Below are 27,422 nucleotides of genomic sequence, written 5' to 3'. Positions count from 1 at the left end.
TCGAGATAGGAGGACGAGATAGGAGGTCGAGATAGGAGGTCGAGATAGGAGGTCGGGATAGGAGGTCGAGATAGGAGGTCGAGATAGGAGGTCGAGATAGGAGGTCGAGATAGGAGGTCGAGATAGGAGGTCGAGATAGGAGGTCAATATAGGAGGTAGAGATAGGAGGACGGGATAGGAGGACGGGATAGGACATCGGGATAGGAGGTCGGGATAGGAGGTCGAGATAGGGGGTAGAGATAGGAGGTCAAGATATGAGGAAGGGATAGGAGTTCGAGATAGGAGGACAGGATAGGAGGATGGGATAGGAGGTCGGGATAGGAGGTCGGGATAGGAGGTCGGGATAGGAGGTCGGGATAGGAGGTCGGGATAGGAGGTCGGGATAGGAGGTCAGAATAGGAGGACGGGGTAGGAGGTCAGGATAGGAGGTCTGATAAGAGGTAAGGATAGGAGGTCGGGATAGGAGGACAGGATAGGAGGACGGGATAGGAGGACGGGATATGAAGTCAAAAGCTTCCTCCTTTGTTTATTTTCCTCCCCAACAAGGATTAGGAAGAAAAAAACGGGCAATGCCGGGTACTCAACTAGTGTGTATTGTAATTTTATATATATATATATATATATATATATATATATATATATATATATAAATAAAGCAACAGGAGAATACAGCAGCACCCTGCTATCACAAAGATATAGATAAAACATGATTATATAGATACAACATGAAAAGCTATACAGCTATGGTGCAATAAATGGAAATATGAAATTATGAAGTTATGAAATGGTGAGGTACTTAGCTTGCAATTTGGCGGCCAAATTGCTTGGACCATCCCACCACGGTAAGGTGACCTCATTGGGATGGACCCTACACTATGAATTTGCCTCTGTGTGATCAGTTCAGCAGGCATTGCAGGATCTGAAACATCCAAGACACCTTATATACACCTGATAAAGGTGGGTGGGGTGCAAGAGCCAACATGGAGGTAGCCACTCCCCCGTATGTGTAATACAAAAAAAGCATAAGTTAGCCAGCACTATTGATTCCAAACTATTATATGGACCTGGCTTACAGGTTCAAGCTGCTGGGCTAAATATACAGCAACAGGAGAATACATGTCAGGATCCGGATACTGTGAGGATACTGGTGGTGGATCGTCTGTGTCAGTGGGGTGATAACGTGGGCCGTACCAGGGGAATGGAGTCTAAAGGGTTACTAGTTTTCACCAGAGCCCGCCGCAAAGCGGGATGGACTTGCAGCGGCAGGTAACCCCCAGGTCGTTCCACCCGATAGCGACTCAACCCCAACTGACGGCTGAAACAGGCGCAGTACAAGGGATTAGGCAAGAGTAAGGTCGGATGTAGCAGAAGGTCAGGGCAGGCAGCAAGGATCGTAGTCAGGGGCAACGGCAGAGGGTCTGGAACACTGGCTTGGGACATACAAGGAAACACTTTCACTGGCACAAGGCAACAAGATCCGGCAATGCTGTGAAGGGGAAGTGAGGTTATATAGAGAGGGCACAGGTGTGAGCACTAATTGGGCCAGGCGCCAATCAGTGGCGCACTGGCCCTTTAAATCGCAGAGAGCCGTGGCGCGCGCCCTAGGGAGCAGGGCCGCGTGCGCCGGGACAGAGCCGTCGGGGAACAGGATGGGTGAGGAGACCGGGATGCGAGCCGCGAGCGGGCGCGTCCCGCTACGCGGGTCGCATCCCAGCCGGTAACATTAATGCAGCGCTCCCGGTCAGCGGGTCTGACCGGGGCGCTGCAAGAAGGTGAATGCCGCGAGCGCTCCGGGGAGGAGCAGGGACCCGGAGCGCTCGGCGTAACAGTACCCCCCCCCCCCTTGGGTCTCCCCCTCTTTTTGGAACCCAAAAACCTGCGAATGAGCTCCTTGTCAAGGATATTATCCTCGGGTTCCCAAGACCTCTCTTCGGGGCCACAATTTTCCCAATCTACGAGAATTTTTTTTTTTCCTCTGACCATTTTGGACGCGAGGATTTCCTTAACAGCGAAGACATCGGAGGAGCCAGAGACAGGAGCAGGAGCGACAACCTTGGGAGAGAAGCGGTTAAGAACAAGAGGTTTGAGAAGAGAAACATGAAAAGAGTTAGGAATACGGAGAGAAGGGGGAAGAAGAAGTTTGTAGGAGACAGGATTGATTTGACTTGATTTTAAAAGGTCCAAGATAACGTGGTCCCAGCTTATAGCTGGGAACACGGAAGCGAATATACTTGGCAGAGAGCCACACTTTGTCCCCAGGAGCGAAGACAGGAGGAGTTCTTCTCTTTTTATCGGCATGTCTCTTCATACGAGACGAGGCCAGTAGGAGCGACTTTTGAGTTTCCTTCCAGATGATAGAGAAGTCCCGGGTAACTTCATCAACGGCAGGCAATCCAGAAGAAGTGGGAATGGGGAGGGGGGGTAGAGAGTGACAGCCGTACATCACAAAGAACGGGGATTTGGCGGAGGATTCAGAGTTTTTGAAATTGTACGAGAATTCAGCCCAGGGCAGAAGGTCGACCCAATCGTCCTGGCGGGAGGAAACAAAATGTCGCAAATAGTTACCAAGGATCTGGTTAACTCTCTCTACTCATAATTACAATATGTCTACTTTATGTTGGCATCATAAAGTACTTTTGGAAGACATCAGAAGGCTTCAAAATTCAGCCGCAATTTTCCAATTTTTCACAAAATTTTCTAAATCAGAATTTTTCAGGGACCAGTTCAGTTTTGAAGTGGATTTGAAGGGCCTTCATATACAAAATACCCAATAAATGACCCCATTATAAAAAACTGCACCCCTCAAATGATTAAAAATGACATTCAGAAAGTGTGTTAAAATTCAAAATCTTTTTTTTACACTCGCATGTTCTTGTAGACCCAATTTTATAATTTTTACAAGGGATAAAAAGAAGAGAAATCACACCAAAATTTGTAACCCAATTTCTCTTGAGTAAGGAAATACCTCATATGTTGATGTAAAGTGTTCTGTGGGTGCACTAGAGTGCTCAGAATGGAAGGAGCGACAATGGGATTTTGGAGATTGAGTTTTTCTGAAATGGTTTTTAGGGGGCATGTAAAATTTAGGAAGCCCCTATGGTGCCAGAACAGCAAAAAAACAAACATGGCATACTATTTTGGAAACTACACTCTTCAAGGAATGTAACAAGGGGTACAGTGAGCCTTTACACCCCACAGGTGTTTGACGACTTTTTGACGACATATTTACAAGGGGTAATAGGAGAAAATGCCCCCCATAATCTATAACCCCATCTCTACTGAGTATGGAAATACCCCATGCGTGGACATCAAAGGCTCTGCTGGCGCACTACAATGCTCAGAAGAGAAGGAGCCACATTTGGCTTTTGGAAAGCAAATTTTGCTGAAATGGTTTTTGGAGGCATGTCACATTTAGGAAATGGTGCCAAAACAGCAAAAAAAAAAAAAAAAAAAAACACATGGCATACTATTTTGGAAACTGCACCCCTCAAGGAACCCCACAGGTGTTTGACAACTTTTCATTAAATTCAGATGTGTAAATGATTTTTTTTTTCACTAAAATGCATTTTTTCCCCCAAATTTTACATTTTTACAAGGGGTAATAGGAGAAAATGCCCCCAAACATTCATAACACAACTCTTCTGAGTATGGAAATACCCCAAGTGTTGGTGTCAAGTGCACTGCGGGCGCACTACAATGCTCAGAAGAGAAGGAGTCACATTTAGCTTTTGGAAAGTAAATTTTGCTGAAATGGTTTTTGGGGGGGCATGTCGCATTTAGGAAGCACCCATGGTGCCAGAACAGCAAAAAAAATAAAAAAAACACTTGGCATACTATTTTGGAAACTACACCCCTCAAGAAACGTAACAAGGGGTACAGTGAGCCTTTACACCCCACAGGTGTTTGACAAATTTCTGCTAAAGTTGGACGTGAAAAGGAAAACATTTATTTGTTTCACTAAAATGTTGGTGTTGCCCCACATTTTTCATTTTCACAAGGGGTAACAGGAGATAAAGCCTCCCAAAATTTGTAACCCCATTCCTTCTGAGTATGGAAATACCCCATATGTGGATGTAAAGTGCTCTGCGGGCGAACTACAATGCTCAGAACAGAAGGAGCGCCATTGAGCTTTTGGAGAATTTGGTTGGAATAGAAGGAAGGGGCCAAGTGCGTTTACAAAGCCCCCATGGCGCCAGAACAGTGGATCCCCCCCCCACATGTGACCCCATTGTGGAAACTACACCCCTCATAGAATGTAGTAAGGGGTGCAGTGAGCAATTACACCCCACTGGAGTTTGACAGATCTTTGGAACAGTGGGCTGTGCAAATGGAAAATTTAATTTTTCATTTTCACGGACCACTGTTCCAAAAATCTGTCAGACAACTGCGGGGTGTAAATGCTCACTGTACTCTTTATTACATTACGTGAAGGGTGTAGTTTTCAAAATGGGGTGACGTGTGTGGGGGGCCCACTGTTCTGGCAGTATGGGGGCTCTGTAGACACACATGGCCTTCAATTTCGGACACATTCCCTCTGCAAAAGCCCAAAGGCGCTCCTTCTCTTCTGAGCATTGTAGTTCGCCCACAGAGCACTTTACATCCACATATGGGGTATTTCCAGACTCAGAAGAAATGGGGCTACAAATTTTGGGGGGCTTTTTTTTCTATTTTCCCTTGTGAAATGAAAAATGTAGGGTAACACCAGCATTTTAGTGAAATTTTTTTTTTTTCATTTTCATATCCAACTGAATTGATCAATGATTTGCGGCGATCACTAACATGGGGGGTCTCAGGCTCCCCAGAGGTTTGCACGGGGTGCCTGCTGAATGATTTCAGCAGGCATCCTGGTCCGGTCCCTGCCCGGTAAGCAAATTTCCACAGGCATACAGGTATGCCCTGTGTCCAAAAAGCATCGCCGTCAGATCCAACAAAAAACTTTAAAATATATTACTAAGTACCTAATCCTGACCATGTACACCTAATTTTTATGTGTCTAGCACCTTTATTTATTTTTATTAAACTTTTAATATAGCTCTCTATCTGAATTCCTCTCAAAGGGAGGGGGCTTGGCCTCATTGTTCAGGTCTCTGCCGCCTCCCTGAGTATGCTGTCTGCTCACATCTCCCCTAGCATTAGCAAAACTACAACTCCCAGTTTGTCGTCACTGACAGTAGCGGGACACAAGCTGACAGTGGGAGTATTTTTCCTCCAGCTGTGAGCCCTGCGCTCACAGCCGTCAATCAAGGAAGTGTGTCCATGACATAGGTGATGACGCATGGACACAGCAGGAATAATAGTGTCCAAACCAACAGGGGAGGGGGCAGTATAGGTTTTGCATGCTTTACAACATAGCAAAAGTTTTTGTATCTCACAGTGCCCATTTAACTACAAGGACGTCAGGGTGTACCCCTACGCCCTATGTCCTTAACTGGTTAAGAGTATATAGAGATTTGTTTTATAGCAAGGCTTATGGACAAAGGCAACAATAAACTGAAGCTGTCCCATTCACATAAATAAGAAAGGCGTCTGCTTGTCAAACTTTTCACAGGTTATTCTACAGGGAGGGGATGGCTGATCTGTGAGCAATGTTATTGTATGTGCCACTGTTATCTATATGCTGGGTCAGCTTTTACTATAATCCTGTCTGTGGTTTAAAAAAAGGCATTACTGGGAAATGATGTGTACAGAATAGGAAGTCTCACTAAAATAGAAAATTAGAAAAAAAATAATCACCACCACTAAAATATATGGTTAAAGGTGAGGCGTACATCCAATGTTGGTCCCAATGGCAGAATTTCTGTTTAAAATTCACTGCAACTTCTGAGCCCAACACTTTCTTCTAAACTATTTGGATATGTATTTATAGAAAGCCTCGTGCAAATCTAAGGGACTACTGGCATCTCTGTCTCCGGATTGTGACAGTCTCGGGGGAAGATTTGGGTACAAAGCTGCCACAAATAAAAAAAAAAAACAATAAGATCGCTTCTTTTTGTTACGCCGAGCGCTCCGGGTCCCCGCTCCTCCCCGGAGCGCTTGCAGCGTTCTCCTGTTCGCAGTGCCCGGGTCAGACCCGCTTACCGGGTGCGCTGTGATAATGTCCCTAGTTGGGATGCGATTCGTGATGCGGGACGCGCCCGCTCGTGGTGCGCATCCCGACCCGCTTACCAGACTCGTTCCCCATCTGTGCTGTCTTGGCGCGCGCGGCCCCGCTCCCTAGGGCGCACGCGCGCCGGCTCTCTGCGATTTAAAGGGCCAGTGCGCCACTGATTGGCGCATGGTTTTAATTAGTGTGTTCACCTGTGCACTTCCCTATATTACCTCACTTCCCCTTCACTTCCTTGCCGGATCTTGTTGCCATTGTGCCAGTGAAAGCGTTCCTTGTGTATCCCAAGCCAGTGTTCCAAACCTCTTGCCGTTGCTCCTGACTACGATCCTTGCTGCCTGCCCTGACCTTCTGCTACGTCCGACCTTGCTCTTGCCTAATCCCTTGTACCGCGCTTATCTCAGCAGTCAGAGAGGTTGAGCCGTTGCCGGTGGATACGACCTGGTTGCTACCGCCGCTGCAAGACCATCCCGCTTTGCGGCAGGCTCTGGTGAAAGCCAGTAGCAACTTAGAACCGGTCCGCCGGCACGGTCCACGCCAATCCCTCTCTGACACAGAGGATCCACCTCCAGCCTGCCGAATCCTGACACTTTTATTTTGAAAAAAGCCTCTGAAAATTTTAAGAAACAATATAATTGGTTGCTATGGGCAACAAGTCAACTTTTTCTCTGCACATCAATTTTGTTTTCAGGATAAAGTCAATAAATGTTGGTGTAGGATGTTAACACGTAGTCTTGTGACAATAACATAATTATAGCAGTAATAGTATACACAGTTCTGCAGATAATGCATTTATATAAAGGTGTAAATATTAATGTTAAGAAGGGATCATGACAGGTATGGTCATTTCTCTATTTTAGTGGATGTATTAAATAGTGTTGCTCGCGAATATTCGCAATTCAAATTTTATTTGCGCACTATACATTCGTAATTACAAATATTCTGCTTCCAGCTTGTGTGGTGTAAAGAAGGCTCTAATACTACTGTATGAGACTGGCATATGCTAATTTTCGTATATGCGCATTATTGGATATGCTAATTTTCGCATATGCTAATTTTCACATACGCGAAAATAAAACGCGAATATTACGAATATGCGACTTTTGCGAATATATGACGAATATTCGTCCATATATTCACGAAATATTGCAAATTCGAATATGGCCTATGCCGCTCAACACTAATATTAAAACGCATGTGCAAGTCAGGCAAATGTGTTGCAAATCACTGTGAGTTTCAATTTCTCAGTCACAAAACCGGTTCCATTGAGCTATATTACAAGTTATTGTTATATCGTGGACATAAATCCCAAAGAGTTGACACATGATGAAGAAACAATACAGCCAATCAGGATAAAACACATGAAAGTCAATGACTAAAATTGAGGTCTCAGTGTAAGGGTAGTAAGAAAGGAAGAAAGAAAGCAGAAGAAAAGGATCTTAATACATTGTGAACAAAAAGACCCCTGGTTGGTAGATATAGCATGATCATATCATTTGATTTGTAGTATATACATATATATAGATAATTATTTTATAATTATTTCTTTTTGTGATTATTGAGATATGTATTGTCTAGGAAGCGTGCTAACAGCCTCATGAGAAGATATATAATTATTTACATTGTGATCTAAGACTTTTAGATGACTTATTACATTGGATACTACATTTATATAAGGGTTTCAATATATTAATGATAAAAAGGGAATATATATATATATATATATATATATATATATATATATATATATATACACACACACACACACAGGGAGGGGTGCATGGCTACAGAGGGGGCCACTCCCCATAACCTGCATAGCAAAAAAAAAAAAAAAAAAAGAAAGAAAGATAGCCAGCACAGCTACCTAATACACGGGTGCACACTGCTGTGGCAAATACAAAGTACCGTAAATACTCAAGTATAAGTCGAGTTTTTCAGCACAATTTTTCGTGCTGAAAACGACCCCCCCGCGGCTTATACTCGAGTGAACTCTCCGCCTGTCAATCCCTCCATCAGTGGTCTTCAACCTGCGGACCTCCAGATGTTGCAAAACTACAACTCCCAGCAAGGGTGCTGGGTGTCGTAGTCTTGAAACCTCTGGAGGTCCGCAGGTTGAAGACCACTGCGGCCTTTGTCATCATCCAGCCCCCCCTTTCCCCCTTTTGTTTTGTACTCACCTCTCCTCGGCGGGAAGTTAGGGTGAGCTGGTCCGGGCCATCTATGCTGCAGGGACCATCTGGTGGGGATGGTTAGTCGTTGCAGGCTGTCCATTTTCACCAGGGGGGCCTCTTCACCAGTGGTCTTCAAGCTGCGGACCTCCAAAGGTTTCAAAACCGATGGCTGTCCGGGCATGCTGGGAGTTGTAGGATTGCAACATCTGGAGGTCCGCATGTTGACGACCACTGATGAAGGGATTGACAGGCGGTGATGATGAAGGGGGGGGGGTTATGAAAAAGGCTGCAATGGTCTTCAACCTGCGGACCTCCAGAGGTTTCAAAACTACAACTCCCAGCATGCCCGGACAGCCGATGGCTGTCCGGGCATGCTGGGAGTTGCAGTTTTGCATCATCTGGAGGTCCGCAGTTTGAAGACCATTGATGAAGGGATTGACAGGCAGTGATGATGAAGGGGGGGGGATGATGACGGGGGTCTGGATGAGGTTTTTCCCACCCTAGGCTTATAGTTGAGTCAATAACTTTTCCTGGGTTTTTGGGGTAAAATTAGGGGCCTGGGCTTATATTCGGTTCCACCTATACTCGAGTATATACGGCACACAAAAAAGAAGGCTGCAGCAGCACTCTTGGTCAAAAAAAATGGAGGCTCTTAGCGCACTTTTTGATCAAAATGTGTCCCCCATCCACCACGCGGAGGTGGCCTCACTTCAGATGGGACTCTAACTCGCTTTTTCTACTCCAGCCTCTGACTGGGTGACATGCTGGATCCACTATTAATTAAAAAAAACTTCCTGTTTACTTTGTATTTGCCACAGCAGCGTGCAACCTGCTCCATATATATATATATATATATATATATATATATATATATATATATATTGTAAGGATTCCTCCTTGGGGATAGCTCCGGGATCATCCTGGACACTGCCACGGGACACGTTTCCACTCAATCAACCCGCAGACAACGGTTATTCATGCAAGCCTGGCACCTTGCCAGCTTTATTTAGACAAGTTGCAGGTAAAACAAAACATAACTCAGGAACAAACCAAAGTCCTAGACCGTCTGGTCACTGACTACACATATCAGCATGCCCTGAGTACTATCTGGTGAGCTACCCTCAGCCAGCATAAAACATGTGCCCCTGCAACCTGTTATTCACAGTTCACACCACTTCTTCACTTCTTGGACTGCTCACAGTTCGCTGTGTGTTTCCTCAACAGGGTCCGTGTGTCTCCCCCTACAGCGACATGCTGTTACCCAGGGAGAGACCCAACTATTCTGTTTCTTTTCCTTTTAAACACACTTTCCCTCCCTGATATCTCATTAATCAGGCCACAGGTGGAGCATTCTGCAGAGATAGCAAGGGAAATACACCCTTTCCTTGCCACACTGCCACAATATATATATATATATATATATATATATATATATATATATATATGTATATATATATATATAGGGTTTTATCCATTCACATTGTAAGCTTGATAATGGTTGATTCTCTCCCTCCCTCCCTCCTTGGGGACATCAGACATACATTGATGCCATAGTCCTTCTTCTGCTGTATAAAGTGCTCAAAGTACAATTGGGGGTGCAAAAAATAAACCCTCATATGGGTCTGTAGGTTGAAAATTGAAAGCATTAGGGCTATTAGAACAAGGAGGAAAAAACTAAAAGTGCACAAAAATATTAAAAAAAATGATGTCCTTATGGGGTTATACCAAGGACTATATCTACAGTATACCAAGGGGGCATATTCTACATCTAGAGTAAGGAATGTTTCTAAACCAGCACAGACGGGGGTTCTTTACTGTAAGAGCAGTGAGACTGTGGAACTCTCTGCCAGAGAGTAGAAAATATCAGAAGAGTACTGGGTGCATTTCTGGAGGGTAATATTATTACAGGTTAGGGATATTACATTTATAGTACACAACATTGATCCAGGGATTTATTCTGATGCCATATTTGGAGATGGGAAGGAATTTTTCCCTTGTTATTGGGCAATTGGCATCCGCCTCATAAGGTTTTTTTTTTATTTATTTTTTATTTTTTCCCTTCCTCTGAATCAACACAGTAGGAATAAGGAATATAGGTTGAATGTGATGGACTCTTGTCTTTTTTTTTTTTTTAAAGGGGTATTCCAGGCAAAACCTTTTTTTATATATTTCAACTGGCTCCGGAAAGTTAAACAGATTTGTAAATTACTTCTATTAAAAAATCTTAATCCTTCCAATAGTTATTAGCTTCTGAAGTTTTCTGTCTAACTGCTCAATGATGATGTCACGTCCCGGGAGCTGTGCATAATGGGAGAATATCCCCATAGGAACTGCACAGCTCCCGGGACATGAGTCATCAGAGAGCAGTTAGACAGAAAACAACAACTCAACTTCAGAAGCTAATAACTAAGATTTTTTAATAGAAGTAATTTACAAATCTGTTTAACTTTCCGGAGCCAGTTGATATATAAAAAAAAGTTTTGGCCTGGAATACCCCTTTAACCTTATTAACTATGTCAGTATGTAACTATGAATTGTGCTTATTTTTTCACTTGACATTTTGTAACTACATTTCTTTGTAAAATATATATTTTGTTTTGCAGTCTGATAATCAACTATATGCTGCGGTAATGTTAAAGCCACTGAAGATAGTAATTTTCCTGCTTCTATTGATAACCATTGGGATCTTTTGTGCAGGCTATTACAGACAAACTGTTATTTGTAACATACATTCTATCAAAGGAGGAAATCGATTAAATAGATTCACGTCATTTATGCTGAGTTCCATACATGGTTGGTCATACTACACAAAAGCAGAAAGTGTTCCGGTGAACATTGCTCCATCTGAAGTTTTAAAAAAAAATAATGGGATTATATTATTGGAAACTTCAGATAGACTACAGCCCCCTCCATTAGTTTTATGTGCACTAGAGTCAGCAGCTCGTGTGTATAAAGACAGACCAGTGGCCTTCTTCATGAAAGGGTTAAATGATACCAACATCGAAGAAACGGTGAAGAAACATTTCTCAGTGCTCTCAACTCTAAAGAACATATTCTTCTTCCCCTTGAGGTTTGAGGAAGTGTTTACTGGCACACCACTTCACTCATGGTTCATGAAGGTAAAGTGCAGCCAAATTAAAAAAAAAAATATTGTAATGATATAGCAAATGTGACTAAATGTAAAGCAGCCTTTCATCTCAAGGCAGCCGTACGTAACCTATGTGGGTACACAGGGCACATCCGCCACTTCTGCTTAATGGGTTACTTCACACGGTCTGACATCTGAGACTTGTGTTGTGACTGTAATAAATCAGAGATTTTCATTTTTTCACTTGTGTTTTTCCCTCCCCATCTTCTAAGATCCATAAGGTTTTTGTTACACCATCAAAGGAGAACTCCAGGATATGAAACTTATCCCTTATCCTAAGGATAGAGGATAAATTTCAGATTGATGGGGGTCCGACCGCTGGGACCCCACATGATCTCCCATACGGGGCCCTCGGCACTTTGCCGAAATAGCACGTTTCAACCACCACATGACGTGGCAGATGACACGCACCCTCAATACATTTCTATGGCAGAGGCGGAGACTGTCGAATGCAGTGCTCCGGCTCTCCCATAGTGATGCACTGACTTCTGGGGCCCGATACGGGAGATCGCAGGGAGCCCCAGCGGTCGAAACCACACAAACTGAAACTTATCCCCTATCCCTAACATAGGGGATACGTTTTCTTATCACGGAGTACTCCTTTATCTGAGCTATTTGCCATTGACAAGTTGTACTTTTTAACAGAACCTGTTATTTAACTGTATAATGAAAAATATTATTTGTGGGATGATTTTGTAAAAAAAAATACAAAATAATGCAATTGCACAACTTTATAGGATGTTTGTTTTTCTAGTCTGATAAAAATGACTTTTTACCTCATTCTGCCACTAGATTTGTGTGAACTTTTAAAAAGTTTGACCGGCCGGTTTCGCCAAACTTTTTTAAATTTATCGGTTTAATTTGGCTTGGTTCAATGTGAACCAGCAATTAAATAAGCCCCAAATGCATTTCTGCAAATAATTTATAAAAAGAGAGCAGAGCTCCTCATAGGGCAATATCATTTAGAATCACAGTATGAACATAAGGTGAAACAAAAACCACATGTGGGGGTCTTCCTCAGCTTGTTCTGTTGTGTAAAATGACACAACACCAATAAGCGCATTCAAGTATGTACATGGTGGTGCAGTTTCCTGGTGATAGTGGCAGAGTATTCCAGTAGTTTTTAAGTGTCTTTAAGGCTCAGTTATGGCAACATGTGGTAACCCATGGTAACTAACAGCTTCTTGAATACGCTGGTGGATTTTTGAGGCTTATTTACACTTAAATAAAGCAGCATCAAGTATCCTTGGTAGTGGATAGATGCCTGCAGGTGTTAAAATGCATACAGAGGTATTGGAAGCCACAGTGGCTTTTTCCAAGTGTTCCAAAAATTATTCATTTTTGGGAGTAGCAAGAGCTTTTTGGTCTGCCAAGACAAGAAAATGGAATGGATTTATCTAAGCTTTCAAATACTTATCCCTTTTTGGGAATAACAACAGAATTGGCAGACTGGCACAAGCCAGTGTAGAGCAGATGGCGTCATACTAGCATTAGCCATCGTACAGCAATAGATGGCGGGCTGACATTAACAAAGGTACAGCAGGAGGACTGATGTTACTAGTAGTAGTCAGCGTACAGGAGTAGTGGTAGTAGTATTTAATCAGTGCCATCTGGCCCTGAATGGTTTAAACTCCTCACTGATCCATTCCTGATTCAGTTTTTCCACATTGCTGGCTGACAATCTTGTTCACTTCAGGGTGAAGATGCTGTCTGCTGAGCTGAACACTCTCTCTGAAGCTACACTAGAGGGTGGACAAGACAGATGACCCAGGGCAAACTGGGCAAGTTCTGACCAGTGGTCTAATCTGGTGACCCAAAGTCCATGGGGTCTGGGCTCATGGGCCCACATTTATCATTGCAGTGCAAGTGAAGCATTTTTTTACACTTTTTTTTTGTGTGTGCTGATAATGTGTAGGAGCACCAAATTTATTAAAAGGTAAAAGAGCTTTGATAAATTTTGTGCAGGTCACATTTTTGGAAATTTCTGTCCACACATACACCAAAAAGCTACACCATGTCTGGGCTGGAGTAGTTTTGGAGACTTTTCAGTGGCTTTGAGCTTTTTTTTGCTCCTTTTTACAAAAAGGAGCAATGATAAATCCCTTCCATATCATGTCTATTGCCAAAATCAGTGGATTGCAACTCAAAATCAGTGGATTGCAACTCAAAATCAGCAGAAAGGTGTAAACAAAAAGGGGTCAAAAAATGGCGCCAAAAACCCTGCTTGCGCCTTTTTTGCCCCTTTTTTAGACACAAAAAACAGTCTAAAGACAAAGATAAATGTGGGCCATGGTGTCTGTAAGAGAAAGGACACTGTTGAGGTAGACCTGGTTGTTCAGGTGGTGGTTCACATCTGTGATTGATGTCAGGGGGGAATACCAGAAGCAGAAACTTTGTAATCATGTGCTCCGGTTTGAAGATGCTGCTTCTGCTCCTGATCTTCCTGCAGGGGTAGTGCTGGCAGAGAAAGTAACGCATTGACTCCGCAAAGAGCAGACACTGGACCTCGGTTTTGCAGGTGTTTGGTGCTGGAAAGCCATGGCAAACTGGCTGTGCAGCTTCTCTTAATAGAATTCTTATTTAGCCTCGTTCTCAGAAACAAAAAACAAGAAACAAAACCCATTTTGGCTTTATACCGATGGTCTAAGAGTGTTGCTATCCAATAGTCATTTTTTTTCCTTTAAGCTCGCAATATGCCTGTCTCTGTGCATGCAAGAAAGCATTCAGCTAGCCACCCTTGCCAGTTTTTCTGAGGGATCAGCTTGCCCTGTCTCCATCCCATACTGCCAGGTTGGTCATGGTCCTAATCATCAGTGTGTCCTTGCAAAGGGTCCTGGTCCCCTATCCCTTCGAGAGAGTCCATCCTCATCCTCAGGTCCCCCTTTCTCTACCTCCACATTCAAGTTTTCCTCAAGGAGAATATCCATACTGCTGCCAACCATGCGAACTCTCCTCCATCCCTCCTTCTTCAATCATCTCCTTTAACGTTTGCTCTAAAAGAAATATTATCAGCATTGTGTCACTAATTCCACTGTTCTGCTTGCTGACAAACCTGGTAGCCTCCTCACAAGGTCAAAGCACTTGATACTTGTCCCTGATTACCTGTCAATCCCTCAGCTGAAAGTCAAACTGGCTGGAAAAATCATCAGTCTGTTGCATTAGGAAGTCTGTCACTGTCTGTTGCACTGCTGGTACAGCATGTCCAACATGTATAATGTTGAGTTCCATGGTGGAATGTCCCAAATAAAGCTGTGTTGAGGTAGACCATTTTGCCGCTGAAGGTGAAGGAAGGCCAGTTTAAAAACAAAGAAGCTGGCATGGGTTTTAAATTTCCCTCCTTGGCAGTAGCAACAGCTTTTTAGTCGGCCAAGAAAAGAAGATGGCATGGATATTTTCAAGGGTTTAAAAAATTTCCCCTTTTTGGGAATAGCAGCAGCTTTTTAGTCTGCCAAGCAAAGATGACATAGATTTTGTCAAGGGTTCAAAACGTTTTTCCTTTTTTTGGAGTAGGAACAGCTTTGGTGTCCCAAAATAGTCAAGATCAACTCGCTTTTGTATTAATAGGTACAAAAAACACCCTTTTTGGGGATCATGGGTTGTGCATGTGAGAACCTGGTTGAAACTACCAGCAGCATGGGTTATGGTAGACTAGACGGACTTGTAGAATCAAAAGAACAGCAGGAGGTGGACTGGCAGGGGCTGTAGTAGCCTGCAGACAGCAGGAGGTTCAAAAATTTTGGTTTTTCAAATTACTAAAGGTGATGGCAGATTAGAAGGCTAGTTGTAGCCAGCATACAGCAGAAAAGGCAGACTGGTAAGCGTTGTAGCCTGGCCTGAGGTAGAAGCAGCAGCAAGGGTGATGGTGGACTAGTGGGACTTGTAGTAACAAGCATACAGCAGTAAGAAGCAGACTGGTAAGAGGACTAGCAGCCTGTGGACTGGTAAGAGGTGTAGCAGCAGGATGTTGGAAAATCTGTTTGTTTGTTTTTTAAATTTGACCAGGCAGCCCAGGCCAGGCCTGGCTGGAGGTTGCAACAGCAGTAAGTGTGAGGCTGGACTAGAGGAACTGGAAGCATCTGAATTGAGTTTGAATGTTTTTCCCATGTAGTGTTTCTCGCGAATATTCGCAATGCGAATTTTATTCGTGAATATCGCATATTCACAAATATTCATGAATATAGCACTATATATTCGTCATTACGAATATTTTTTTTTTTTTTCACAGTACACATCACAGTGATCACCCCTCTCTGCTTCCAGCTTGTGTGGTTTAAAGAAGGCTCTAATACTGCTGTGTGAGACTGGCGTGCAAATTTTCGTATATGCAAATTTTCGCTTATGTTAATTTTTGCATATGCTAATTTTTGCATACGAGAATTTTCGCATATGCAAAAATAAAATGAGAATATTACGAATATGCGAATTTAGCGAATATATGATGAATATATATTCATATATATATTAGTGAATATTCCCGAATTCGAATATAGCCAATGCCGCTCAACACTATTCCCATGTATGGATGGGTTTTCAAGGCCTGGCTGGAGGTAGATGAAGCAAGGGTGATGGCGGACTAGAGGGACTGATAGTAGCCAGTGGACAGCAGGAGGTTTAAAAATGTAGGTCTCTGAAAGTTTGCCAGGCTTACCAGACCTGGTCGTAAGTAGCATCAGCAATGTTGATGGCAGACAAGTGGCAGTAATAGTAGCCAGAATACAGCAGGAAGAGGCAGACTGGCGAGAGGAGTAGTAGCCTGCAGATAGCAGTAGGTTATAAAATTGAGTTAATTATAATTTTGCCAGATAGACGGGGAGTAGTCAAATTCTTTTCAGCACGGATTTTTCTGCACACTGACATTTACATGGCGTGGCCCAGTCTAAGCACCACATGATTGTGTACAGCGGGGACTTGTGGTAACTGTAGCGACAGGCAGTGGTGAGGTAGTGTTAGCTGAAGCCACCAGACAAGAGACATTGGTGGACTGGGTATTCTTCTAGTCAGGCTTTGTGATGCCTCTCCATGTTCTGACATAGAGGCCTAATTCCTAAAGTCAGAGCCTGGCTGTGCCTTACTTTCTCACTTCAGATACGGCACTGTGTTTGGTTTTCTGCATCTGGTAACATAGTAAAGAATTTCCACACGGCAGGATATCATAAAGAGCTAGGTACATCACCACCTGACGGTGCCCCTGTACTAGAATACTTTTTTCTAGACATATTTCCGGGTATTGTTAAAGATTTTGTTAGATTAAACCAATAATGTTCACAAACACTCTGTTTACAGAGCAGATGCATGTCACTTGCAGGCGGATTTTACTTTGCTTCTATCAAACAATGTGGAAGACATAAGATGTGTTTGAGGAAATCAATAGTGTCACACAGTGCTTTCTGGATATAGTAGCTCCACGCTACGCCATTGCTTTCAGGAAACTAATAGTATTCATCATAAATGTATTAAAAAGCCAAATGCACGTCACTTGCAGGTGGTTTTAACTTTGCTGCTATCACACAACTTGAAAGATGTAATATATGTTTCAGGAAACCTATAGTATCCAAGAAAACTGTATTACCAGGGCAAATGCATGTAACTTGCAGGCGGTTTTTACCTTGCTGATATCACACAACTAGGAAGACACAATACGTGTTTCAGGAAACCAATAATATCCATGAAAACTGCAGATCCTTGTGACACATGCACAACCTTTTTATTTTGCTGATATTTAACAACTAGGAAGATATACTGCATGTTTTATTGAACCAGAGAAATAAATGTACAGTGTTTTAATCAGGCTGATGCATTTTGATTGAAACACACTTTTTAGTCAGTTGCAAGCTGTAAGTATGCTGATTTTGCTATTAAAGGGGTACTCCAGTGAAAAACTTTTTTTTTTTAAATCAACTGGTGCTAGAAAGTTAAACAGATTTGTAAATTACTTCTATTAAAAATTCTTCAGCCTTCCTGTACTTATTAGCTGCTGAATACTACAGCGGAAATTCTTTTCTTTTTGAAACACAGAACTGTCTGCTGACATCACGAGCACAGTGCTCTCTGCTGACATCTCTGTCCATTTTATGAACTGTCCAGAACAGCATATGTTTGCTATGGGGATTTCCTTTTACCTTGGACAGTTCCTAAAATGGACAGAGATATCAGCAGAGAGCACTGTGCTCATGATGTCAGCAGACAGCTCTGTGTTTCAAACGGAAAAGAATTTCCACTGTAGTATTCAGCAGCTAATACTAATAAACTGCTAATAAAATATTAAGATTTTTTAATAGAAGTAATTTACAAATCTGTTTAACTTTCTGGCACCAGTTGATTTAAAAAAAAAAAAAAAGTTTTTCACCGTACCCCTTTAATCCCTGTATATGTGGGTAAAAGTGCTATGCTACATTTAGGGCGCTTTGCATAGGTATTGCTATGAGACAGGTCTGCCACAGTACAACTTTGCTCCGTTCAGTATTTGTTCTGGTCTTTTTTTTTTTTTATGAGCCTTGACATGCTAAGCTTGCTGGGCTTTGTGGTACAATATTAAGCTTGTGTAGGAATACACAGGAGGTTTTCCTAGTATCAGCCCACACATAGAGGCTGGGAATAATGACTTTTTTTTCCGTGGATCCTTGTATAGCCCCTATAGGATTTGTGCATTGCGGATGTTAAAATTAGGATAAGCATTGTGGCTCCAGGATAAAGATTGCGGCTTAACCCTTTAAGGACCAAGCCCATTTTCATTTTTTGCACATCTGACCCCTATCATTTTAAGCATTAATAACTCTGGGATGCTTTTACTTATGAATTTGATTCCAAGATTGTTTTTTTTCATGACATATTCTACTTTTACCCCTTAAGGACGCAGCTCATTTTCACCTTAAGGACGCAGGCCTTTTTTGCAAATCTGACCACTGTCACTTTAAGCATAAATAACTCTGGGATGCTTTTACTTTTCATTCTGATTCCAAGATTGTTCTTTCGTGACATATTCTACTTTATGTTAGTGGTAAAATTTTGTCGATACTTGCATCATTTCTTGGTGAAAAATTCCCAAATTTGATGAAAAATTTGAACATTTTGCATTTTTTTTAACTTTGAAACTCTCTGCTTATAAGGAAAATGGACATCCCAAATAAATGTTATATTGATTCACATGTACAATATGTCTACTTTATAATTGCATCATAAAGTTGACATGTTTTTACTTTTGGAAGACATCAGAGGGCTTCAAAGTATAGCAGCATTTTTCCAATTTTTCACAAAATTTTCAAAATCAGAATTTTTCAGGGACCATTTCAGTTTTGAAGTGGATTTGAGGGGCTTTCATATTAGAAATACCCCACAAATGACCCCATTATAAAAACTGCACCCCTCAAAGTACTCAAAATGACATTGAGTAAGTGTGTTAACCCTTTAGGTGTTTCACAGGAATAGCAGCAAAGTGAAGGAGAAAATTCAAAATCTTAATTTTTTACACTCGCATGTTCTTGTAGAACTAGTTTTTGAATTTTTAAAAGGGGTAAAAGGAGAAAAATCTTCCTAAAATTTGTAACCAAATTTCTCTCGAGTAAGGAAATACCTCATATGTGTATGTCAAGTGTTCGGCGGGCGCAGTAGAGGGCTCAGAAGGGAAGGAGCGACAATGGGATTTTGGAGAGTGAGTTTTTCTGAAATGGTTTTTGGGGGGTATGTCACATTTAGAAAGCCTCTATGGTGCCAGAACAGCAAGAAAACACCCACATGGCATACTATTTTGGAAACTACACCCCTCAGGGAACGTAACAAGGGGTACAGTGAGCCTTAACACCCCACATGTGTTTGACGACTTTTCGTTAAAGTTGGACGTGTAAATAATTTTTTTTTTTCACTAAAATGCTGGTTTTCCCCAACATTTTACATTTCTACAAGGGGTAATAGGAGAAAATGCCCCCAAAATTTGTAACCCCATTTCTTCTGAGTATGGAAATACCCCATGTGTGGACGCCAAGTGCTCTGCTGGTGAACTACAATGCTCAGAAGAGAAGGAGCGCCATTGAGATTATGGAGAGAGAATTTGGTTGGAATAGAAGTCGGGGGCCTTGTGCATTTACAAAGCCCCTTGTGGTGCCAGAACAGTGTACCCCCCCCCCCCCCCCCCACATGTGACCCCATTTTGGAAACTACACCCCTCACGGAATTTAATAAGGGGTGCAGTGAGTATTTACACCCCACTGGCATTTGACAGATCGTTGGAACAGTGGGCTGTGCAAATCAAAAATTACATTTCTCATTTTCACAGACCACTGTTCCAAAAATCTGTCAGACACCTGTGGGGGCTAAATGCTCACTGCACCCATTATTACATTCCGTGAGGGGTGTAGTTTCCAAAATGGGGTCACATGTGGGTATTTATTTTTTTGCATTTATGTCAGAACTGCTGTAAAATCAGCCACCCCTGTGCAAATCACTAATTTAGGCCTCAGATGTACATGGTGCGCTCTCACTTCTGAGCCATGTTGTGCGCCCGCAGAGCATTTTGCGCCCACATATGGGGTATTTCCGTACTCAGGAGAAATTGCGTTACAAATTTTGGGGGTCTTTTTTTCCTTTTACCTCTTGTGAAAATAAAAAGTATGGGCCAACACCAGCATGTTAGTGTAAAAAAAAATTATTTTTTTTACACTAACTGCTGTCTGGGCATGCTGGGAGTTGTAGTTTTGAAACATCTGGAGGGCTATAGTTTAGAGACCACTGTATAGTGGTCTCCAAACTGTAGCCCTCCAGATGTTGCTAGGCAACTCACCGTCCTCCGTTCTGCCCGGAATACTGTGGGTGGGCAGAACGGGGGAACCAAACTTTAACCCCACCTGCCCCCAATCTTCTATTGGTCGGTTGCTTCTGACCGACCAATAGCAGGGATAGGAGGGGTGTCATCCCTTCCACCTCTCTCCTATCCCTTCAGGGGGATCGTGGGTGTCTTTGATACTTCCGATTCCCCTTATTTTCCAGGTCACCTGTTCACTGGAGACCCGTATAACCCGGAATCGCCACAGATCGCCTGTCTCAGGATCCCCCCAGGGGTTTGCACGGGGTGCCTCCTGAATGATTTCAGGAGGCATCCTGGTCCGGTCCCAGCCTGGTGAGCGGCGGGGACTAGAATGGTTTTCCAGTTTTTGCACTTTCGTTTTTTCCTCCTTACCTGTTAAAAATCATAACCCTTTCAATTTTGCAGCTAAAAATCCATATGATGGTTTATTTTTTGCGCCACCAATTCTACTTTGTAATGACATTAGTCATTTTACCCAAAAATCTATGGCGAAACAAAAAAAAAATCATTGTGCGACAAAATTTAAGAAAAAATGCCATTTTGTAACTTTTGGGGGCTTCCGTTTATATGCAGTAGGTCCATACGATTAAAATGATACCCAATTTATATAGGTTTGATTTTGTCGTACTTCTGGAAAAAATCATAACTACATGCAGGAAAATTTATACATTTAAAATTGTCATCTTCTGACCCCTATAACTTTTTTATTTTTCACTTTTTTTTTGCAATGTTATAGCTCCCATAGGGACCTATAACACTGCACACACTGATCTTTTACATTCTCATAGGAAACCATTGATCAAGGATTCTGCCGCTTGACTGCTCAGGCCTGGATCTCAGGCACTGAGTAGTCATTGGGCGATCGGACAGCATGGAGGAAGGTAGGGACCCTCCCGCTGTCTTTTCAGTGGTTCCGGATGCCGCAATTTCATTGTGGCGATCCCGAACAGCCCCCTGAGCTAACCGGCAGTGCTTTACTTTCACTTTAGACACGGCGTTCAACTTTGAATGCCGCGTCTAAAGGGTTAATAGCATGCGGCACCGCGATCAGTGTCGCGCACTATTAGCCACGGGCATGACCTGCTATGTGGCCCTGAGTTATAGAAAGGGATTGGGCTGAGGGCATATAGGTATGCCCTCCGCCCCCAAGGAGTTAAGTACCAGGGAGCCAGGGAGTACCCATACGCCCTTGGTCCCTAAGTGGTTGAAGAAGATGTCTAGAGGTAAGAAATTTATCCCCTATCCTGCAGCCCTGTACAGGAGATCGCAGGGGTCCCAGTGGTCGTACCCCCCCCCCCCCCCCACGATCAGATATTTATCAACTATCCTATGTATAGGGGATACATTTCTTACCGCTGGATATCCTCTTTGAGGATTGTGGCTCCTGATCACACACACTGGCCCTTATTTACCAAGAGTGGAGTGTAGGTTTCTTTGTGGGTTTTAATTCCCTACAATTTATTTTCCACAGTATTTACTAAGGTTTCCCTACATTTTCCACTTTCCCCACATTTTGCTTTTTTTTTTTTACATATGCTCTGATCTGTCTGGTTTTCCTCAGCTGAAATCCACCACATTTTATGTGGAAACCTTAGTAAATATGTAGTTTTTTTGTGAAAATGTCGGGAACACGCCCCTTTTCTGAGGTAACGCCCCTTTTCCCGACAGCCACTCCCCCTTTTCAGGTTTTCTCAGCAAAATGGAGAGTTAGTCAGGTTTTTTTCAATTCTGGCGCAAATTCTGGAGCAAAATCTGACGCTGGCAGAATTTCTGGCACAATGCGACAGAATCTGTCGCAATACGACAGAATCTGGCACACAACTTGACAAAACATGTCGGGTTTGCAATAGTAAATGAGGGCCACTGTCTGTCCTATCTGTATTTCTCTCTCTTTATTTATTTATCTCTCTCTCTCTCTGCTGCTCAGACTGCACTGATTGGCTTGTTAGCTTTCACCTGTGTAAAACTGCCCCCAGCCCCCTTGCTCTCTCCTATTGGTCTTTGAGCTGATTGACACTGAAACCAGCAAATCATATGATAACCTGGGTTATCATGTGATATGCTGGTCACCTTGACATCATGCCACCACCACCGGCTCTTCCTGCTTCCTCTGGGCGCCAAAACGCCATGCTTTTTATATGTTTTTGCGCTTTTACCAGTTCGCGCAAAATGAACCAGTAAAAGTTCTAAAGTTCAGCGAAGGCTTGAATCCGGGTTTGCCTAGCTCGGCTTGCTTACCACTAGGGCCAATTTTATCCAGAATGCTGACCTAAAAACTATTTCAATGTTTTACATGGTTATTGAATGTGGAAATGGTAATGGTAATAAAGAAGAGAATCATTGGTCTATGAGATTTTCAGATATATTCTACTAACAATGCCAAGTCTTCTGAGGCTGGCCATACACACTAGATCAATGGTGACTAAAAATAAATCTAAATAATCTAATGTGTATGCCTGTATACAAAAAAATTGAAACAAAACTTTCAATTTTAAAGGTAAAGAAGGTCATCTACAAGATATCTAGGAAAAGAGAGACAAGTTATAAGGGTCTTGATCAGCTAAAAAGTACAATGTAAGGAAGGCAGCATTGAGAGGAACTTGAAAACAGACCAGGATTTCTTTACATCACATCAACTACCTGGTCAAATTAAAGGGGTATTCCAGGCCAAAACTTTTTTTTTATATATCAACTGGCTCCGGAAAGTTAAACAGATTTGTAAATGACTTCTATTAAAAAAATCTTAATCCTTCCAATAGTTATTAGCTTCTGAATTTGAGTTGCTGTTTTCTGTCTAACTGCTCTCTGATGACTCACGTCCCGGGAGCTGTGCAGTTCCTATGGGGATATTCTCCCATCATGCACAGCTCCCGGGACGTGACATCATCATTGAGCAGTTAGACAGAAAACTTCAGAAGCTAATAACTATTGGAAGGATTAAGATTTTTTAATAGAAGTAATTCACAAATCTGTTTAACTTTACGGAGATAGTTGATTTATATAAAAAAAGGTTTTGCCTGGAATACCCCTTTAAGTTGTAGGCAGAAGCACTGTACAGAATAGACATGCTAAAAGTATGTATGTAATACTTTATGTGCATCTATGGTTGACTAATTTGCTTTTGTTACTTATGAAGTTCATATGTAATATCATATGTAAAGTTAAAATAACTTACCAGACTGTGTTGCTTAATAATGTCATATGGGCACTGAGTTAAATATTCTCTATTTTACTTCCAGCTTGATGTTCAAAAGCAGAACTACTGGTTGCATGTCAGTTCTGACGGCTGTAGATTGGCTCTTATCTGGACATATGGAGGCATATATATGGATACGGACTTCATCACAATCCGACCCATTCCTATTCAGAACTTCCTGTCTCTAGAAAGCCCTCAACAGTCTAGCAATGGTATTTTCGGCTTCTCTTCTCATCATAATTTCACCCAGGAATGTTTGGAGGACTTTGTTCGGAAGTATGATAGTAGTATATGGGGACAGCAAGGACCGCGTCTCTTTACGCGTATTTTAAAGACATTTTGTGATGTTCCTGTATTTAATGGTGTTGACAATGTCATGTGTGCAAATATTACTCTCTTCAATCCTCAGCGCTTTTACCCTATCAGTTATCCAGCGTGGAGACAATATTACCCGATTTGGAAAAAATTGCCAACTTTCAGCGACTCCTATGGAGTGCATCCCCGGAACTTCATAAATAAAGACAAGTTAACTATGGTACCTGGCAGTAACACTTTAGCAGAACATCTATATAAAGAGTACTGTCCTTTCATATATGCTGCAATACTAAATGCAACCAACAAACACTAAAAATTACCTACTCTGACTATCTCTCATGTCTGCTTCTAAACACTATCCAAAAGTCAAGGTGTACATGTCACTTTAAAAACATTTGATATGTCAAAAAGACATGTCAAAAGTTTTGATCGGTCAGGGTATGAGTGTTTAGGACCCCGATTGATATCTAGAACAAGTAGGGAGAAAAATACAGGGCTGAGCACTTCTCTCCCTACTCTCTGTGCCGGCAACTGAGACTGCCCCATGGGCATACATCGTAAGTTTTTCACAGACACGTGGCACAGAGTCAGCAGAGAACGCACTTAGCAAGCTCTACTGGCTTGTTTTAAAAATTGGTCAGGGTCAGAACACTCAGATCCTGACCAATCAAAACTTTTGACATGTTTGTGCGACAATTAATCTATTTTTTACGTAGATTTAGGCGATCCAGGTAATCACTGTAAAATTCTATAGCTATTATAAAACAAACTAGCCAAGTCCATCAGTAACTTCTGTAATCTCTTTGGGGGAGATTCATCAAAACTTGTGCATAAGAAAAGTTGACCAGTTGCCCATAGCAACCAATCAGATCGCTTATTTCATTTTTGAAAAGACCTCTGAAAAATAAAAAATAAACAATAATCTGATTGGTTGCTATGGGCAACTGGTCAACTTTTTCTCTTCACGGGTCCTGATGAATCTCCCTTTTATCTTTAACCTGCAGAATAATTTGGTTTCAACTTGAACTTGAAGTCTTTCTCTACTTGATCTAGAAAAACATATACCATTAAAATGGGTATTCAGTTCTGACACTAAAATGTACACTAGAGACTTGGAATTTTTACAATTTTTTTTTTTCCACAGATGACTTTATGGTAACACAAAGCAATCTGTAAACAATTCGGATTCTGTCCAGTCACCCCACATTTTATTATGCAATAGGCCATATGTGGCATCCTATTGGACTAATGATGCATTATATGATACTCCAATGGAATTACTCCAAAGGGCTGCATATTCTCATAGTTCCAGATTCAAAAGCCAGTGCCCTGTCCCTAGTGGCCCCAACCATGACGGAATATTTAAATTTAGGTCACCACAGACTGATTTAAATGAAAACTTTTAAGAAGTATACACTTCAAAAAATATTACCATTGATCAGTCACTCGTGCTGTTCAAGGGGTTTTGGGATTTTGTCCATATTTGCCATATAAAAATGCTAGATAGTGAATTAAAATGTACAATTTATGTAAAAGTGAAAGTGGACACACTCGTATAATCCATATCGTTAAAGGAAAATATTCCCTGATCTATACCCTTGAATGCCACACCACCAGGGCTGGATTAAAAAATTGTAGGCCCCTGGGCTATTGGGCACCCTCAGACCTTTCAGTCCTCTCCAGACCCTTCTGTTCTCCCCCATAACCTCTGTCCTAACCAGACCATTCTGTCCCTCAGACCCATCTTTCCCCCCGACACCTTTGTCCTACCCACATCCCTCTGTCTTTTCCAGACCCATTGGTCCCCCAGGCCCCTCTGTCTTCTCCAGACCCCTCTGTTCTACCCAGAATTCCCTGTCCTCCCAGACCCCTCTGTGCTTTCCAGACCCCTCTGTCCTCCCCAGACCCCTCTGTCTCTCAGACTCCTTTGTCCTCTCTAGACCCTCTGTCCCCCAGAGGCCTTTGTCCTTTTCAGATCCCTCTATTCCCCAGACCCCTCTGTCCTCCACCAGATCCTTCTGTCCTCCCCAGACCTATATATCCTCCAGACCCCTCTATCCTCACCAGACCTCTTTGTCCTCCTCAGACACCTTTGTCCTCTCATGACCCCCCTGTCCTCTCCAGACCACTCTGTCCTCCCTCAGAACCCTCTGTATCTCAGACTCATTTGTTCTCCCCAGACCCCTTTGTCCTCCCCAGACCCCTCTGTACCCTCAAAATCCCTGTCACCCAGAATCCTCTGTTGTCTCCAAACCCCTCTTTCCCCAGACCTCTCTGTTTTCTGCAGACCCCTCTGTCCTGCCCAGACCCCTCTATCCTCTCCTAGACCCCTTTGCCTTTTTCCAGACCCCTTTGCCCTTTTTCAGACCCCTCTGTCCTTCCCAAACCATCTGTTGGTTACCAGCACATAAGGAGCAGAATTTACATTCTTCACCTGCTCAAAGCAGGCATGGTAGGGACACATCTGAGATGTCATGGAACCTATTTTATCAGAGTGGGGCGACTAACCCGGAGTAGGACCTTCCTTCAGCAAAAGGCCCGGTGTCACCCAAGCCACAACCAACAAGAGGACAAGCTGTGACTGGTTGATGTTTAAAAAGAAAACACATGAATCAGTATGGCATCAGAGCCCACACCCCCTCTTCCCTAGCAGTAGAGGTTCATGCCCTACAGCCTCTTAGACCATTGGGTAAATCTGTCCCTGATACTTTTGCTTGTACATTCTCTGTCAATGTGTTTTATGAGCTGTATTTGCATTATTATTGTACACATTATTATTGTACACACACCTATATGATTCCCTCCAGCACACTGTTCTCCCCTGTTTCCTTAATCCCACCCCTCCCCCCACCCCCTATTTACTATGTGAGCTCATCTGTATCCTCCCCCTGATGTTATCACTAAAACTGACTCTGACAGACTTATTCAATCTTTGTACGGTTAGTAGCTAAAATGTATAACATTTCTAATAAAGATTATTTATAATGTTGCTTCATTCTGGATTTAGAAAACAAATTGACAAAGTGCAGAGGTGTCCATTGCCTTCAAAGTTGTGATCAGATACAATTCTCCTATTTTGTATAATGACATTTGTTTCCTTTTCTTTATTTTCTTTTTCTCTCTAAAGCAACTACAAAACCTCCTCATAATTTGTTAAATGACAGACATATATTCATTATATTTGATACACTAACAAATTGTATTTTGTATTGCCATAAATACACTGTTCATATTCCTTATAATATGTGTTTTATTTGTAGGAAAAGTGGTAGACTATGTTGTTCTGTCCTACAAATAATGTATACTGCAGTGAAACAGGCCGAACATAGCCACAAATAGACTACTATTCTATGGTGCCACAAGTATGCCACGGTATATGTTGGATGCAAGCACACAGCAAAAAGCACTTTTCTCATACAAGCTCAGTGTAATATTGTATTTAATAATGTCCAATCCATACTTTGAAATTTGACTATTTAAAAAGTTGGGAGGCATGAGAGTAAAGTTGTGGAAAATAGTATAAAAGCAGTTTATATTTTATTATGTTTGCCATATCACAGTGAGAATAGATTAGAGATATGTGGGAAATTTATCAAGGTATTTAGAAGCTTTTTTGGGATAGAAAAGTCGCACAGAAAGTCGCACATGCGCCTATTACTTTTTTTGTGCGACTTGTCTGAGTAAGCAAAAAG

At 42.3% G+C, this 27,422-nt stretch overlaps 1 protein-coding gene across 1 annotated transcript in view; it reads left to right on the top strand.

Moving 5' to 3' along the window:
• The window catches only part of LOC130360969 (alpha-1,4-N-acetylglucosaminyltransferase-like), a 30,387-nt gene extending 6,344 nt beyond the window's left edge, over positions 1 to 24,043 (top strand). Inside the window, exons 2-3 of the mRNA XM_056563529.1 lie at positions 10,972 to 11,393; positions 23,459 to 24,043. Coding sequence (XP_056419504.1) covers positions 10,972 to 11,393; positions 23,459 to 24,043 — 1,007 coding nt within the window. The remainder of the gene's footprint in view (positions 1 to 10,971; positions 11,394 to 23,458) is intronic.
• The last annotated feature ends 3,379 nt before the right edge of the window (positions 24,044 to 27,422 follow it).

This window comes from Hyla sarda, chromosome 3, assembly GCF_029499605.1.
Source record: "Hyla sarda isolate aHylSar1 chromosome 3, aHylSar1.hap1, whole genome shotgun sequence".
NCBI lineage: Eukaryota > Metazoa > Chordata > Amphibia > Anura > Hylidae > Hyla > Hyla sarda.
This window is presented reverse-complemented; position numbering and strand designations above follow the sequence as displayed.